The sequence below is a fragment of the Xiphias gladius genome, chromosome 15 (genome assembly GCF_016859285.1).
Source record: "Xiphias gladius isolate SHS-SW01 ecotype Sanya breed wild chromosome 15, ASM1685928v1, whole genome shotgun sequence".
NCBI lineage: Eukaryota > Metazoa > Chordata > Actinopteri > Istiophoriformes > Xiphiidae > Xiphias > Xiphias gladius.
In genome coordinates this window covers 11,080,971-11,099,561 of record NC_053414.1, presented here as the reverse complement: position 1 = coordinate 11,099,561, position 18,591 = coordinate 11,080,971, and the positions used below count along the sequence as shown (strand labels likewise).

The 18,591-nt window shown below is 38.8% G+C and overlaps 1 protein-coding gene across 2 annotated transcripts; it reads right to left on the bottom strand.

Annotated features, from left to right (window-relative positions):
- Positions 1-5,466: 5,466 nt before the first annotated feature.
- On the bottom strand, positions 5,467-17,843 carry tmem154 (transmembrane protein 154). 2 transcript variants are annotated; one of them, XM_040147513.1, is made up of 8 exons: positions 17,511-17,843; positions 16,602-16,667; positions 15,846-15,908; positions 14,427-14,489; positions 12,324-12,506; positions 11,691-11,745; positions 10,271-10,347; positions 5,467-6,735 (listed from the first exon to the last, which is right to left on the bottom strand). In XM_040147513.1, the coding sequence occupies exons 1-8, from the start codon at positions 17,599-17,601 to the stop codon at positions 6,731-6,733; spliced, it is 603 nt and encodes a 200-aa protein (XP_040003447.1). In that variant the 5' UTR covers positions 17,602-17,843; the 3' UTR covers positions 5,467-6,730. The 2 variants fall into 2 exon arrangements, with proteins under 2 accessions (XP_040003447.1, XP_040003448.1); XM_040147514.1 differs by having other exon boundaries at positions 15,846-15,869.
- Between the last annotated feature and the right edge of the window lie 748 nt (positions 17,844-18,591).

The window sequence follows — 18,591 nt, the reverse complement described above, 5'->3', positions numbered from 1 at the left end:
CAATGAAAGCCGAAAAACAGACCCTGGAAACAAAGGACGACTGTAAATATCCTCACTCTGTTATTAAATGCACTCAAATAGGGGTTTGAAAGAAGCTGTTGCTCCTGTTAGTGACTCCTCACAAAAATGTGTGGAATTTTCTTTGATTTCTCCGCCTGCTGTTTGAGTCTTGTTGTCAGTAAAACTAGACAAATATACTTGATAAATCTGAATGTTTTATGTGGTGATGTCACGGCTGAGGCTAGGATCATAGAAATGCTGAGATCATATCTTTATATTTACACAACCTCACACCCCAGCAGATTATTTTGAATGGACCCAAAAAACATCTGTAAAATATTCTATGAACTTGGATATTTTTTCATATTTCACTCATTCAACAGTTTTATAATTTTTTGTTTGTTTTTGTTCATGTAAAAACACTTTTATGTCCCAGAGTTTCCCTACATGATGGTGTAAAACAGTCTGTTTGACTTGGGGCCTCTTGAATAAAAGTCCTGTCTATTTGAGACCCCTCCTTACAGGTTACAGTCTCAGTGTGTACATGAGTTGCGAGACGCTCAACAAAAGATCTTCCTCCTCAGACTTTTTCATTTGAAGTATTTTAAGAAGCCCGAAGAAGAAAGTATCCAATATTTCATTAAAAAAAAATAAATCCATAGAAAATTATTTTGTGTAACAGAAGAGGTCTGTTGAGCCCTAAATCTTTTTCAGGACCTTTTAAGGGGTCTCAACCTCCAGGATGGCAATCACTATGCTAAAAGCTGTTTTCTATCAGTTATCACCCCCCCAGTTGGGAAAGTAAATGTTGTCATATGGAAAATTGTTATATTCATGTATTTAAGAATGTGTGATTACCCTTGGCAGAAAAAATTAGAATATAATTATAACTTAAAAGTTATAATTTTTATTGTTAGATAAAACCTGAACTTACAAACAAAACTTTTTCTTACTTGAAAGGATGCGTTGAATGAATGAGGTGCTGAGAGTTCACTCAACTCAATAAATTAAGTTTCTGAAGAAACATCATCAGTTTATCAGCAGACTTCCCAGCATGTATTCTTCAAGAGTGGAAACTCCAGAAACACCTTTTTTTAGTTTGGAAAAAAAATATTCATGATGGAAACTTTCTTTTTGTCCTTAATACGAGTTAGATTTTATCCTGGATGTTTCTTTTCATAATAATGAAAACAATGTGAATCGTGACAAAGATTGGTATCGAATCCAGACAATACTCTCATACACACAATTAGACATTGTCACTGGGAGCAGCCCTGCATGTTGTCTTCGCACTGGCTCCGGTGCAAAGTGGCATCGGCACCAGCCACAACACTCAGTTACCTTAACTCAGTTTGTTTTACATTTTCAAAACTCATAAAACAACTTTTAAATAATTATTCAACCAAACTTCAGTTAACTCACATTTTTAAGGCACCGGGTGTTTGTAATTTGAATCAGCTTAAAATTATTGACAGTGTGCCTTTAGGAAATCCCCTTGTGTTTAGCATTAAATTATAAAATGTAAACTACAATTAGGGTCCTTAAATTCCCATAGAAAAATACAAAGGACATGACCTCTGTGTTCTCAGTGATAGCTACAGCCCTATCACCCTCTAATAAACGTTGTCCAATTGGTGCAAAAGGCAAACTTTCATAAGAGAGAGGGGAAAGTCTCACACGGTTCAAATTGCTCATCACAAATCTATAAAGGACCAAACTCAAAACCATTGTGAAGTCTCCCATAATGGTACGAGCACACATTCACACACACACACACACACACACACACACACACTCACACACACACACACACACACACACAGATTCCCTGGTGTATTATGTGTTTTCCACTCAAAGATTGCCCAAGAATGCCTGAATGTGATGATTGCGACAGACGGACGATGCTCTGTAACATCGCAGCTCTTGAAGGCAAACAAGCACGGCTGCTGGTGCGCCTGTGAAATGCAGCTTATAGGCAGGCAGCATCATTGCCTGCTGGGCAGACAGGGATTCAGTCAACAAAGCCTAGCAAATTCAGAGAGACGGGTCACTGGAGATATGATATTATGAATGTGTGCACCAGGGGATAACATCACATCATTCCCATTCACTACGGCAGACATGCCTATAATCGAAATTGGAAACAACAAGTGTCTCATGTTTTGGGCACAGATTTATCAGTCAATGCGTTACCCATTACATAGTGTGTGCCAGAGTTGTGGTTGGCGAGAAGCAGTACTGTTTTATTCACATGAATACCAGTTTAGCTAGTATTTGGAATAATGTGGGGTGATGCTGCCTTCACACACAGTCAGTAAAACCCTACACCCGCTATCATAGCACATCTATCTGGAAGTATTATTCAAACCAAGGGTAGAAGTGTATCTGCATTTTCTCAGTAAAGTAATTTTGTGTCTGTATTTATGGGCTTACAGTGTATTGATATAGGCATAATAATAATCTTTATTTGTACAGCATGAGCGCATGAAGTTAGAAAGTGCTTCACACAATGTAATGAAATAAAAAGTAGTGCTGAAGCTATCGATTTCTTCTTTATCGATTAATGTGTAGATTATTTTCTCGATTAATCCATTAATTTGGTCTATGAAATGTCAGAGAACAGTGAAAAAAGCCCATCACAATTCAAGTTCAAGATGATATGATCAGGTTACTTGTTTTGTCGGGGAAACAGTCCAAAATCCCAAAATATTTAGTTTATGATCACATAAGACGAAAAAAGCAGTAAATCCTCATTAAAACTATTCATTTCCTGTCGATTGACTAATTAATTATTTGACAAATCATTTCAGCGCTATTAAAAACTAACAGTAATAAAATCAAATAGAAAAGCTTGGAAAATAGGACATAGGACAATAAAAGACATTTAACTGGCTCTGAATAAAACACTGTAGGTAAAATAGACTCCGGTAAAATAACATTAAAGAAGTTAAGACAACTCAGGTGAAATCATGTCAAAAACCAGGTAAAATCAAGTAAGAACCACGATAAACTCTGATAAAATGTGCTTTAAGTAAAACAGATTCAGATTCAGCCAGATTTATTTCGTCGGTCAGCCTCAAGGCCGTAAAACTGCAAAAAAGTTTTCTATCCCCTCTTTGACCCTGGAACAAGCTAAAGACCACTACTTGAGGATATCAAGTTATGCACAGACTTCATATGAACAAGTTCTCCAACCTAAATGACCATATACTGTAGGTCATCCGTCCTGACCCCCTGATACGACCCATAGGAGCGTTTCCTGAATTAGCGCCCCTACGGCTGCAGGAGATACGCCACAGATAAACTGTTAAAAATAACTGTTGAAAAATAAATAACTAACCCTTTTATGATGTGACAATGCTATGGTAAATACTTGGTTAGTTTTTAGCACAAAAACAATTTTGTCAGGTTTAGGGGAAGAGCATGGTTTGGGTTAAAATAAGTATTTTGTTAAGGTTAGAGGACCTTCGTCATCACGGTTACAATAGTAATCACGTGGTTAAGGTTATACAATGATCGTGGTCATGGTTAAAAGGAACAACATTAACTGTCGTTTGGAACAGGAAACAAACAGCGGTCTCCCTTGTTAAAGTCCAATGTTTGTCGAGCCATCCACCCACCTCAACCCCAACCCCAACACCAACACCAACCCCCTCTTTACGCGGACTTCGTCGCTCTATAACAACGTCCCCTTACTTCCTCCTTTGCTCCTGTCATAATCGCTACGGCCACTAGAGAGCTTTGTTTTGCAAACATCGTTTTGGGCCATTTGCTGAAAAGACTGATACTGTCTGATACAACCGCTAGACGTCAACGATCAAACGTAACTATGGGTTACGCAATAAGTTGTTCACACAGACAACCTATGGGGTGACAGTCTCGTTCATACGGGACCGAAAGGTCAGAAATAAGGCGAGGAGGCAGGCCACGAAGAGCCTCCTATTAGTATTAGTAATGTTGCACTTCCATAAAGTTGGGGGATTTTTTAGACACTTAAAAAAGAATGGTCAAAATTGATAGAGCGGAGTTTGAATTATATGTAGACTTTTAGACTTTGGTGGGTAAAGCTCCAAAAGCATTGGATCCAAAACCTCCCATGATTAAACTGAAATGTGTCTTTTATTAGAGCCTCCTTGACTGGTAAACTCTCACATCTTTCAAACTCTAAACATGACTGGACAAGATTTTTGGTATGATGCTCCGAACATAAATTACTGCCAAACAAAAGGCGCAGCATTTTTGCAACAGGCTTTATATACGTGTATAAACAGTAATTTAGTATTTCCTTAGTTGCTGATTACGAACACGTTTAGTCAGCAGTGTCCGACCAGCCTCACAGGAGTGACGACGACGACATTGTGCGGTGGCAGACAGAACAGCTGTCTGGAAATCTAATAAGGAAGAAAGTGAAAAGGAGGAGAAATGGATTAAGAGACTTATTTGTAATTTGTATTCATTGGTTTGCATGGATTCTCTACCTTCGCTCCCTCAGACCTTCTTTAATTCCATTAGCTTTTCACAAGTGACTATCAGACCCACAGAGCTCAAAGAGGGAAAGCGAAGCAGACTCATCAGTGGATTTACAGCTAGAGACGTAAGAGCTGAGAGAGAGAGTGCACAGTGACAGGGACAGATGTATCACACATTAAATCTACGGTTTTGTATTTATGGTACTATTTTTCTAAACCGATTTAAATGTCCCCTCAAAGGTTTTGAGTTACACTTACACCAAGCTGAAAACATGACCCAACTATAATTTTAACAATTAATGCACCGATAAAATTTATTCCTGAGGCTTCTCCTTGTTTTCCAAAGTGTCAGCAAAATGAATAAAAGTAGCTGTAAAGATTTATATGACTGCAAGTACAGTACGTGACACAAAATGCTACGGTCATGCTAGTGTTTTGATACCCGTGATGGCAGTACATGAAATGGCAGGAGATCACCAAAGTGATTACAGTTCATCCGGAGGGGAACTTGAATGTCGGTACCATCATTTCATGGCAATCCATCCAATAATTGTTGAAACATTTCACTCTGAAACACAAACATCAACCTGTTGGTGTCACCAGAGGAAAAGCCAGGGGATCACCAAAGTCTTTAAAATTCATTGTTTGGGGACCATAAACGTCTGTACCAATTTTCCTGCCAATCCGGTGTGTAAATGTTGAGATATTTCATGGAATATAAGCAAAAACTTTAAGCTGCTGGTGGTGCTAGAGGGAAAGTCAGAGGATCACCAAAGCCGGGAGGATTCAGCCTCCAAGGACCTTAAATATCTGAACCAAATTCAAATTGTGGTCTAGACATTTCACTCAGATTTAAAAATTTCAACCTCATGGTGGCACTAAAAGGAAAAGTCAAAGGATAACCAGTCATTAGGATACATCTTTAAGGGGCCATGAATGTCTGTACAAAATTACATGTCAATCCGTCAAGTATTTGTTGAGATATTTCAGTCTGGACAAAATTGGTGGACAAACAGACTAACTGACATTGTCATCCCAAGAGCCATGTCACTAGCATGGCTAAAAATTTTCACATATCAAGATATTTCTCTTTATTGAAATTTTATTCATAGCTTCATCAGCAAAATAAAAATACTACATCCTTGTATGAAATATTTACAAAAAACATTCAATGAAAATAATATTTTTTTTGGTATTCCGTATTCCCATATTTACAGTGCAAGATTCTGCAAAATACTAACTGACACTCAGAGAAAGTAGCGCTCACATTTAGATCAGTGTGATGACTGCTTTGATTCTACACTTTTAAGCCTATACTTGTAACAAAACATTGAAACAGCATCTCTAGATATAATGTATTCAGTCAGAGAGTTATTATCTAGGGTGATATGAAAATCTTATCGGTAGCAGCTTTTAGAAAGCTGTTTCAGCAACAGGCAGTAATTTATCAAAAGCTCTTGATTTCACACTCTGAGATTTCAATCAGTTTCTGAATAAAGACTCTTTATCCAGAAGTCCTAACCAGCTCTGCACAGGCATGAAAAAGGAGTGGCCTCCTCTGTCATGCATGCCTACAGTCTTCAACAGGATATTTCCCCATTAAAACCTGCAGCCGGAGGGAGTCAAACAGTGTAATACAACAAAGAGGCTTTGAGTCGACGATAAGCCATCAGCAGAAACTATGAGCAGTCGTATCTGTGAGGGGTGGAGAAGAGTATGTGCCTAATGCACTTGAAGATGACCACACACTCTTTAATAATATGAATCAGCAAACAGGTAACAATTGGTGGCTACAGCACAGTCTTTTTTTAGGTTTATACTGAACACTTTTCTCTCAGGCTGATTCTATGATACAGAAAATACTGTACAATGTCCCTGGCAAAACAGACAGTTAGAAAAACAATAAAAACAGACAAAGCATGAAAGGCAAAACGCTGATCACTGACAGAAAAAAAAAAAAAAAGCCACTGTTTAATATGTAGAATTCCAGTTGCTGCATGTTGCTCTCCATTGAATTCTGTCAGGAGGAATAACAGCCAAGAGTTTTGAAATTCAATTTTTCGTGCTGAATTTTTTTTACTGTAAAAACAAAAAAAACGTTTGTAGATGTCCCTTAAGTGTTGTGACGTTGTTTCCTGGCAGTCAAATTACCTCCTGTGGTCACAAATGTAGCTGGATTACTGCAGAAAGGTCAGAACGACCAAGTTGGCAACGATTCATTGTTGACTGTGTGTCCTTGCATACTGGGAGAGCGTCCTTTGTTAACCTGCAGTAAAGGAATCATGGGTAAGAGAGGTGACAATGTCAGAGTGAGAGGGACAGACAGAGAGAGGGGTCAGTCCTCTACAATCCCTGAACTCTGGTGATGGAGTTCGCAGTTGCAAAGCTGTAAATTACTTTTTTGGGGGTCATTTTCTGGTATTGTTAACAAAAAAAAAACTACACAAAAATATTCCATAAAGGCAAAGAGGAACTGAACTGACTGCGGTGAAGACACGCTCAGTCAGTGCCGCCAACCTACTTACTGACTGTACACGACAGTCCAACAAGCCATACTACTAATGTTGAGATCAGCCCCTGCGCACACAAAAGGGGGTCGTTCACACAGCATCAGGGAGGACATGACAAACTCAGGACACTGGGAAGCTCCAGCAACAGAACTGACCACAGCACAACCTGCACTTTCACTTCTGGTCGACGTAAGCTGAGCTGAAATACACTGTGCACACAAACACAAATCAAAGACAACACAAAAATATTTGGCTGTCGCTGTGAAATGTTTCCAAAATTTTACACAAAACTTCAATATTTGTTATGTCAATTAGTTATAAGTGTTGGTAGCTGTTATTTATTATTTTTTAAATCGGATATTTTTAATCTTGCTTAGTGCGATTTCCACTCTGCTCTCTGAAATGCAGGCAGATTTTCCTCCTGTGGATATTTAGCTACTGTTTTGTGTTACTGGTAGGCTAAATGCTTAAAGCTACCCTAATCGATAGTGTTTAAAAAAGAGCCACAGGTCAAATGATTATAAGTAATGTAAAAATGTTTGCTCATGGTGACAGACCCACAGGTAATTATAACCCAACTCTGCAGTCTTCCAGTGGATAAATCCACTGGACACTACCTGCCCAGCACCAAAAAGCCGATAGGTAACATTAGCAACTAGCGGATGAACACAGTGGAGCATTTAGCAGCTAAAGAGCCAGATATTTGTTAGAGACCAGAACAGCTCCAAGAGGAGTTGCAAACACAACTCCAAATGGATGCTAATTTCGCTCTGTGTCTGTGGGACAATTGTTTGCTAACATGTTCACCACAGCGATTTTATAAGGCGATAAGACTTGTTGTATGTATAGCTAGATGTGTTGCTCCCAAGTGGCCAAAAAAAACCAAAAAAAAAACCAATTAGTTCAGCATGAAATAAACAGTTGCTCACTTTTTTCAATTAACTCAATTGAGAGTGGGGTTTTTTTGCTGGCTTTTTGGCCATTTTGTTCATTTTGTTAAATTTGGTTTGAACAAATTAATTAAACCATTAATTAGACCATTTTTCTTTTGAGAGTTGCTCTGCTAGGGTGGCATGGCGGTACAGTGGTTAGTCGCCGCACAGTGAGAAGGTTCCGCCGGGTTTGAGCGCCGGTTCGACCGGGGCCTTTCTGCGTGGAGTTTGCATGTTCTCCCCGTGCCCGTTTGGGTTTTCCTCCGCTTCCTCCCGCAGTCCAAAGACATGCGGGTGAATTGGCGTCGCTAAATTGCCCGTAGGTGTGAATGTGAGCGTGACTGGTTGTTTGTCTCTATATGTTGGCCCTGTGAGAGACTGGCGACCTCTCGCCCAATGTCAGCTGGGCTTACTCCCACCCGCCCACACCGTGACCCTCAAGGGATAAACAGTATAACTAATGTATGAATGGAGTAGCTCTGCTATGGTTCAACTTCTTCCAGTGCAAAGTAACTGGTAGATTTTTAAAACTTGCTTTTTAAGCAGCTTCAAATACAGTGTTTATGCGCTCTCTCTTTAATTCGATTCACTATTGTGCCTAAGTTGCTGTGGAATTTAACAGGTCTGACAAACAAGGCACAGCTGCTGCAGTGGAAGCATCACATTTTGCAACCACGGCAGCAGTAACATTACATTTGCTTCTGTTTTGCGATCTCTTGTGTAACCTACTGTGTACAGAGTGCCCCACTGTTGAATGAAACGCTAACCCTTGCACAGATTTGGAAAAAAAATCCTGAGAAAAAGCAGTGTGTAAATGATGTTGGTCAACAGTTAGTGCAGTGGACCTTGACCTCGCCTTTCCAGCCCTTCCAGTAAGGAGACTATCCCAGGGTTAAGTTGCGTCACACTTCCATGCATGCCTGTTGTAATCACTAACAGATGTTAGTGTGCTTGTGCTTCCAAACAATAGCATGTGTAATGAAGAAAAGGTTACAATTCATCACTCACAGCTATAGTGAAGCCAGCTGGTGCATCACAACAAACAGGATGGCAGAAAATAGGAAACCGTCTGGAAAGACTTCTTTTTACCTGAGCCTACTGTTGATCTGTGTTGTGTTGGCGCTGTTGTGTAGCAAGCTGTATGTAATAAGTTAGTTGTAATGCTCAACGTGTGGGCCGTAAATATTTACATTTTTGTTTTGAGAGTATTCATAATGAGATAGTTCATTCAAAGGAGGTTGTATTCACACCTGCAGGAACATTGCTTAAAAATTTTTTAAAAACTCCTCACGCGTTGACACTGCAGCTGTTCTGATTTAGACGTCAACGTTGCCAAACAAGGCTCACAGAAGAGGAGAGAAAATTACAACAAAGGACACCCAATACAAATCATGTCTTTTACACCTTTATATTCACGAATTAAAGAAATCACAAATTTCCAGACCACTGAAATATGTTAAAAATGCAAAGCGATCCCATGTTTTATAAGAAAAACTCTCACTAAAAGGAATAAATAACAAGAAAAGTCTGGATGCTTAGTCAACAAGTGTGAAATATTATCACCATAATTATAATTGTGCATGTTTAAAGTCCTCTGCAGTTTCACCTGGAACAAGCAAACCAACACACAAACCTATAAATGTATATTCACTAAACTGTGATAATGCATGTCACAGAAATGTTGCAGGCCAATTTGTACAAGCAACACGTCTTAATAAATATACAGAATTTACAAAAATGACTGCGATAAACTGGCATCATACAAGATAGAGACATTAGGCCTGTATGTTAACCTCTTATAAAGCTACGGTGACCTCTGCTGGATAAAATCTACCAGCTCATGTTTCAGCTGGAGAGGTTTCCCATAAAACTTACTCTCACTTTCCAGTTTATCAGGCATCTAGCTAAAACTAATGCAGTGGTGGTGCTGGTTGTGGTGCTGTTGAACTGTATTGCATTATACTGACAGGTGTTTCTATTATTTACTCGAATGTCAGTGATATAAATGGGCGGACAAAATATTAGAAACAGCTCTTAGTATGATGCAACATAATTCAACAGCACCACAAACTACAGTCTCCAAAATGAGCATAAAGTTGAATCAACACCGACTTGAAAGGGGTCCACACAAATGTTTAATATTATAACCTTCATAAAAGTACAATTTATAGACAGCTGTTGTATTAGACTGCATCAGTTTTAGCTAGGTGTACCTAATGAAATGGCAAGTGAGTGTATTTTTGTCTGATTTTTTAAGGCACATCTCCTTGTTTCCTTTCATGCTATGTGTTTTTAAATAGCTTCTTTTTTTTTTTTTTTTTTTAATATTGTTGGGTTTTGTTTGTTTACAGAAACTTACTGTCTTTTTTCATCCACTGGTCCAGCTCCTCCATTTCTAACTCCAGTACAGAGGGCACGTCTTCTTCAAACATGGGCCTAAACGGCACAAAATGTTTAAGGAATCACATGAGACACTAAATCAAAGTTAATAAGCTTGTTTAAATTTTTCTGACACCGGCAGCTGGTTTCAGTCGTTAACAGTCTGTTGCTAGTAGCGACCGTTAACAGGTCCATATCAGTTTAACTGACATTGTTTCAGCCATCATTTTGTCAGATCTGTGACCAAGCAAATACTTACAAACATCTTTATTCCACTCCGCAATTTCCATTTTTGGCGCATTATTTTAAATTTTAAGTTGTCTTTAAGTTAGGTTATAGCTGTTTTGTGATTGTTGATTTATTTTTCGTTAATTTAGTTAAACTGCAATCAGTTTACTGCTAACTAAGCTAGCCGTCAGCTAATGTGTTGCTAGTGCTAAGTACACGTCATATCATTTAAACCGTAATTAGGCAGCCGAGTGGGAAAAACTGTTCACGTCAGCCTCCGACTTGTAATTCCGAAGCGGAGATGTCGGGAATGTCTTACAGCGATGATAGCTCCCAAAAAAAACTACAGTCATGTCAACAAACTGTATTAACGCTATTATGATCGCTATTACAGTCCATTCAGCTAATTTTACAGGAGCTATACACTGTTTGTTTGTATCTGATTTTAAATGGTAATCTGCATTTATATAGCACTTTTCTAGTCTTTGCGACCACTCAAAGCGCTTTACACTACATGCCGCATTCACCCATTCACATACATATTCATGCAGCGGTTTTCTATACAAACAGTGCTTTCTACACACACACACAGATGATAAGTCGGGGGAAATGTTTTGGGGTTCAGTATCTTGCTCAGTGATACATCAACCTGCAGACTGGAGGAGCTGGGGATCGAACCACCGACCTTCCGGTTGTTGGACAACCCGCTCTAACCTTGGGGCTAACCACCTTAGAATAATGCATGAACAAGTCAGAATAAGGGATGTTTTGCCCATTCTTCCCATTCTGTCAACGTTATGTGACTATTAATTTACTGGCAGACTAACGCTAACTATTTCACTCTTTTTACCTTTACTCTTGTGGACTCCATGTGTACATTTACCAGATTAACGGCTCTGTTGTGCTTTATATGGTTACTTAGTGTTATTATTTTACTGGTTACACTTTGGTTTCTTCCTGTTTCTCATGCACTCGTATGAAAAACAAACCTCTTTCATGCATAGCTTACGTTTTTTTAAACAGAAAATTACACATTGAGGGTAAACCTTTACTAAGAATTGGGCGTTAAGATGCTGTAAATATAATGAAGATGAAATATTTTAAATGATTTGCAACAGTCTTTCAAATCAGCGTCTGTAGAAACTTTATTAAATTGAATTCTCAATACTTACATTGGCACCTTCTCTGTGCTGGATTCATCCAAATATGGATCTTCTTTTCTTAGCTCTATGAGAAGAGAACATGCTTCAATCATCGTTATTAAAATGGCAAATTGCATTACAGTAACTGAATACAGTCCATCTGTAACTTAATATGGATAGTGGCAAAGAGTCAATAGCTGAGTTTTTTTCTAATATAATTAAATATGTTATAAGAAGGAAGTGTGACTTATCATCAGTTGCCCAACATTACACAAAAAGATATTTTTCCATTTAACCCTAGTAGTATCTAGCCACACAGAGAATTGTTTGTCAAGATCTGAGATACATAGTCATTCCACATTTTTATGGCAATAACAGAAAATTTGACATTTGATAGTACAATCCACAGATCTTGCTGTGGACAGGTGCCATTATATTTGCTGTTGCTGAGTTTTGAGTGCTTTGAGCATCCAAAATCAAAATAACATTCACCCCCGCTGAAAAATTGCTCACTGGAACCAGGGTTAAGTGCAAAAATGTTTTTTTCGTTTCTGTTGTTGTTTGTTTGGGGTTTTCTTTTTTCTTTTTTTTGGTTTGTTTAGAGTTTCTTTGTGACTTGGTTGAACTCAACCTTTAAAGTGTTTCCTCTTGTGATGGACATACCTTGATTTCTCACTGTTTTGTTCCACCTGCAGTTGATGAAAATACCGCACACTATCATGCCGATGATTACGACCACCAGCACCACCAGGATCGGGATGATGATGAGACCCACATTCTGGTCAACCTCCAGTGGTGTGATGGTGGAACCCATAGTGTTGGGGTCCTCTGTATATGGTGAAACCTCTGCAGAAGCAAAGTAGAAATGATCGGTCAGTCATCATCGGCCCAGCTTGGCTTAACTCATATGCTTGTGATTTGTCACTTGAATAATTATAACTATTGTCCTGATTGTCCTACTAAATGTACCTTGCTGAATTTCTGCAAAATTTCTACAGAATCAAAATGCAAAACCATATCTCTTCAAATCACACGGCAATCTTTACAGCCAAGGGTACCGTTCTTATTCTCCTGTCATTTTGTCTAATGATTAATACTGTATAATAATAGTGTATGTATACACCTGGCTCCAGTCCACATGCAGATCTCACAACATGGATCTGATCAACGAGTTTAACTTGTTCCGGGATCGTGTTTCTGTCTTTAAAAGAGAAGATATTCATCCCAGTAAGTGGGGTGACCAAAATGCTGTCGGCTAATATTCAGCAGGCGGTCCAGTCATCTCCACGTGTACGAGTGTTGGCACAGCACACACCGACTTTGGACCCACCCCCCCCCCCAATCCAATGGTATCATCTCAGGACACAACTAAGCTACAAAATCCACCATAAAACAGTTCGAAGTGAGAGAAGGACCCACTTCTCTAAAAGTATTCAGGAGAGTAACGGAATCTCTCGTGTTCTGTCTTCAACCATCGAGAAACTCCTAAATCCAAACCCCTTGAGTACACTCAGTCAGGCGTCTGCTGTGAAATGTGAGTAATTTGCAGGCTTTTTTTTTTTTTAAAGACAAAGTCCCCTCTGTAAGGGCTTTGATAATACAGCAAAAAACTTTCCTGTTACACCCAAAAATAGCCCCCTGAAATTGAGATGTTTTAGTAATATTACACGATCAGAACACAGAAAAATGGTACCTCTGTACAGCTCCTCAACATGTGCTCTCGACCCAGGACCTAGTAAATTCTTCAAGAAAGTATTTGATAGTTGGTCACTAAAAACAGGTATATTTCCTACTGCCTTTAAGACTGATGTAGTGAAACCTCTACTTAAACATAATCTAATCTAGATAACACTACTCTCAGTAATTACAGGGCTATATCCAACCTACCCTTCTTGAACAAAGTTTTTAGCTTAATACCTTCCTCAATGAAAACAGTATCCTAGTGAAATTCAAATCTGGTTTTAATTCCAATCACAGCACAGAAACAGCCTTAGTCAAAGTAGTAAATGATCTTAGACCTCAATACTGGCTCAAACCTGACTGGTTGAATGCAGCATTTTACACTTATCATAACATTTTAATTCAACTGGTTTCAAACCTTTTATTACTCGTAGGTTAGATTACTGCAATGCACTTTTTACTGGTCTCCCAAAAAAGTCTATAAAGACATTGCAACTTATACAGAAGCTCTGCAGCTAGACATTTAACTAAGACCAATCAGAGAGAGCACGTCACTCCTGTTTTATCTGAACTGCTCCGGCTCCCTGTTTCTTTCAGAATTTATTTTAAGGTCCTTTTAATTACCTACAAAGCTCCTAATGGGATGGCACCTTCATACATCTCTGATTTTTTTTAACATCCTATCAACCAGAAAAAGCCCTGAGATCCTCCAAAGGTGGCCTTCTGAGGGTACCCAAAGTACGCAACGAAACAAAGCGGAGACGCTGCCTTTATGAATTATGCACCAAAACTGTGGAACGCCCTGCCCCTGCCCCTTTTTTAACTGTTATTTGTAATTGTTTGTTCTAATGTATTTTAATTTTGCTGTTGTATCTATTTGTTCTTGCTGGATTTGTTTGCTCTTGTTTTCATAATTCAAATGTAAAAGCACTTCGTGTTGCATTTTATGTATGAAAGGTGCTATATAAAGAAAGTTATTATTATTATTATTATTAAAGTTATTAAAAATGACTTGTATATTTGTAGGAAAGCTAGACACAAATCGGTACTGTACTGGTAAGTTATGCCACAGTTGGTCTGACATACCCCAAGGACTGGAGGTTAAGTAGCTCAGTCCGGAGCTATGGTCTTCTTGTGTGTTCTGTTCACCTGGAAACGACAAGGGAGGAAATAAGTAAATTATTTTAGCGAAAGGTTTTAGTGAGTACTGACTAATGTGCGAGCTTTGTTTCCCTGTCTCCCCACAGTGCCAAGAAGTGACATCCAATGGTATCAGGATATCAAATGCTTAACAACTGTGTAGTGGAGATACAGCACAGGGCAAAAATATCCTCTCTTTCCTGCACATTAGAAGCAAGTTTTTTGGATATTCAGAGCTTCGTACGTACAAAGTTAAAGTTGTTCGCAGGCGGCTTTGCTATTTCACCTACAGAGCTGCTTTTGAGGTCCACAAAACGGATCAGATTTATTACAGAAATGTTTTCTATGACAACTTATGAATTACTAAGCTAGACAATGCAGATTAAATTTTAAGAAAGTGGGAAGCCGATTTTGGGTTCTACAACTGATTCAGCCGACTGGAAATATACATGTGAACAACCCACTTGTGGAAAGGCAGTTCACAATATCAGAAATTGGCTTTGTATCACCCCAGAGGCCAGGCATAGAATAGAATGAACCCAAATCTAAAATAAATTTCATATTGCACTTTTTCTCTTGCTCATTGTTTGTGGGACTGACCTCATACGCTCAGCTGGCAGTTTATTAGGCTCACATAACTAAAACTGGTGCAGTCTGATATAACAGTCCTGGAATAAATCCTCTCTTCGTGAAGATTATAATGTTCAGTTTTTATCGAAATGTTTCAGAAGTGTTGATTCATCCGGACGTTCATTTTGGAGGGCGTAGTTTGTGGTGCTGTTGAAACTGTATTGCCTTATACAGGGAGGTGTTTTCTGTTATTTAGCCTACCCTTGTTGATATAGATGGGGTGGACAAAATAAAAGAAACACCTGTCCATATAACGTGATACAGTTCAACAATAGGGACAAGCATACGTTAGCCAAAGCTAACATATGCTTAGCTGTAGTGTCCGTTCCTAGATGGGCCTTTAGTATATATAAAACTCAACTATAAAATACATACAGCACAGCACAAAACACAAACAATTTACAAACAGCAATACAAAAAAGTACCATAATACATCAAACACCAGATCATTCATGACTACATGTCTGATCCCTCTTGAAAAACTATTATTGGTATTACTGTTATTATTACCCTCCTCTCTGTCTCTAATGGAATTGAATTTTTTATTTGTTATCATCATTTTTTTTTTTTATCATTTATTCTCTTCTTTACCTTTGTCATGCTATAAAAAGCAGTTTAATAAAAATATTAATGAAAAGAAAAAGAAAAGCAAACAACTGGACTGTAAACTGTTTGTGAGATACTCTTCCTAAGGGCAGATGGACCATTATAGAATATAAACTGTTGTGGATTTACCTGGATCTTCTGTGGCCAGAGGATCTGGGGATAATGTAGCATCAGAAATTGTTGAGAGCAACTCTACAAACGGAGAGAGTAGCACATCATCATGATGACAATATTTACAATAAGTTATATTCCTGAGTGTCATTTAATATACACCAAATGGCCAAAAGTCGCGGGACTACCAAACACATTACACCCAGAACAGACTATTTAAACATCTCATCACAGTAATATGCTGCTACTCCTCTGGCGAGTCTTTGAACGGGATGTTGTTGTAAAGACCCGGTAGATTCAAAGGCATAAAAGAAATACACCTATACAGCAACTTTAACCAGAATGAGGAACAAGTAGTGTCCTTCAGAGAACAGAGGTACAAACATCTAAAGTTAATCAAGCTTAGTCTCATAAAAGGCATCATAACTGGATGTAGTTTAAATACTCTCATAGCATGTGACAGTTGTCTTGGGTTGTTGTCTGTGTTGTATTTATTATGCTTTTTATGCTGCTCTGTGCCCTCTTGACCACGTCTCTCCTAAAACACATGTTTAGCCTCAGTGAGATTTTTACCTGGTGAAAAAAAGGGAAAATTATTACTTTTTTTTTTTTCTACTGGAACTAAGAGGTCTAACTCAAAACACAACACATGAACAGACCCACATTTAGACACCTCTGTCTGCATACTGTTGGCCACATAGTGTAGTATTATTATCATTATTATTATTATTATTATTATTATTTCTAGAATATATTTTATTATTCACGTCTCACCTGGGATTTCTGTATCATCATCAACTGGGTCTGGGTCACCGGTGACGTCCTCTTGTGCCTCGGTCTCTGGATGTGCAAACCGACACCTCTCATTAATTTATACAAGGTCACTGTCACATCGTTGTGAAGGATAGTGAAACTTAGAGAAAAACATTTACAGCAAAAGTGAAACACACAAGTGGGAGAAGACAGCGGTTTTGTAAGGGGTTTCATTTGACAGGTTTTGAAACAACATGTACCGCGGAGGAGAGTAACCGTCAGTAAGTCAGATCATACAGGAACTTAAGACTTCCGTATACATGATTTCAAGTGGCTGCTACAAAAATCAAAACCGTTGTGAAATTCTTGTTTTGGAAAGAGTGGAGTAGGTGGAGATATTCATCATGTTGAGTAATTTTTTCTCCACAGAGCTTTGTCATGTTTCTCTTTGTTACGAAGATAGTAGATTTTTAAGCAAAAGAGAAAAGTCCACGACCTGTTTTAAATGTAAAGTAGTAATATATTAAAGTGTAAACTGTAACAATTTAAAAGGTTGCTTAGCTTTATAAAATTAATTTAATTTGAAACTTAAAAGGGATTCAGGTTCCAAACATGGCATAGTTTTGACAACCAAAATGGAAGGTTGGCACTTCGGTTCTGTTGAATCTATCTGCTCAGTCTGACGCTTCTCATTGCATTATAAAAGTAAGAAAAATTCCACAGTATCAACAAAGGAACACTCGTTACTTTCAGTCAAAAAGTTAAACTCGCAGTAACAAAGTCAGAAAAACTGACTAAAGGACAAAAGAGAAAGCAGTGAGGAGACAGGAAAGTCGAGAGTGCTGCTGGGTCACATTGTAATTCAGAGAGTGAAAAAAAACAAAAGAACAAAAAAAAAAAAACCCCAAAAAACGATGTTACCAGTCCTACCTGTCCCAGCCAGAGAGGTCAACAGCAGCAGCAGCAGGAGAGGGGTCTTCACCCGGGGGCCTCTCATGTTACCAGGCGGAGAGGCAGACATAGTGCCATTGTGCGCCTGCTTCCCTCTTCACTGTCACAGCATCACACTTCCTGATTTGACTTAACATGTTAAATGGAAGGAAAAGAAAAGAAAAGAAAAGAAAAAAAAAAACCGCACACACCCTCAGACTCACACAGATAACTCACTCGGATGTGATGCAATCGACTGTGTGCTTGTAGCCACAAGTCTGACGGCTCCTCCGCTGCAGTACAATCACATTCCTGCCAGTTAGGTATGCAGCCCTACAGTGCGTGGGGGAAGCTGAACAAACTCTGAGGAAGGAAAAACAATTTGTAGGAGCTCAGTTCGTGCCAGCTGTTCCGGTATCTGTTGGGAAAACTGTCAACATGTCCGTTAGCCGCTGCTTAAAATAAATCCAAGGCTGCAAATTTGTTTGTTAATCTCTGTGTTGATGCTCAGCTCAGGCAGGATCATAAGTCACTCTCTGTGGGGAAATACTGGTCATGAATTTGAGGGTCATGCTCTTATGATTATCTATGAGCGAAGTCTGTTGGCCTACTTTAAAAGACTGCACAGTCCTTTCTTCATCTGATAGCAGAGACATGCTGTTAACAGGTTTCAACAGGATGGCTGGGCTTTGTGATTCCTATTTACTGTGATTGTTATTCATGCGGGAAAAATGGTATCAGTGAACAATTAATAATACACTTCTTCCTTTGAATACAGCTGTTGGCCACTCCTCAGAAGAGACAGAGCTGGGCAACATGTGGGGATTATTACATGACAAGTAATCAGGCTAAAGTGTAAAGTAACCCGGGACACTACAGATCTAAAACTGGAGAGTCTACAACAACAGCGTGCTAACGTCATCACAACGACAGCGCTAACATGCCGATACATTTTCTGATTTTCACCAAACACAGAGAGCAGCTGAGGCTGGTTGGAGTGTCATCCGTTTTGCAGGTATTTGGTCATAAACCAAGTCATGTCATTTTTGTCCTAGGTGAAAAATTCAGGGATCTCCAAAGT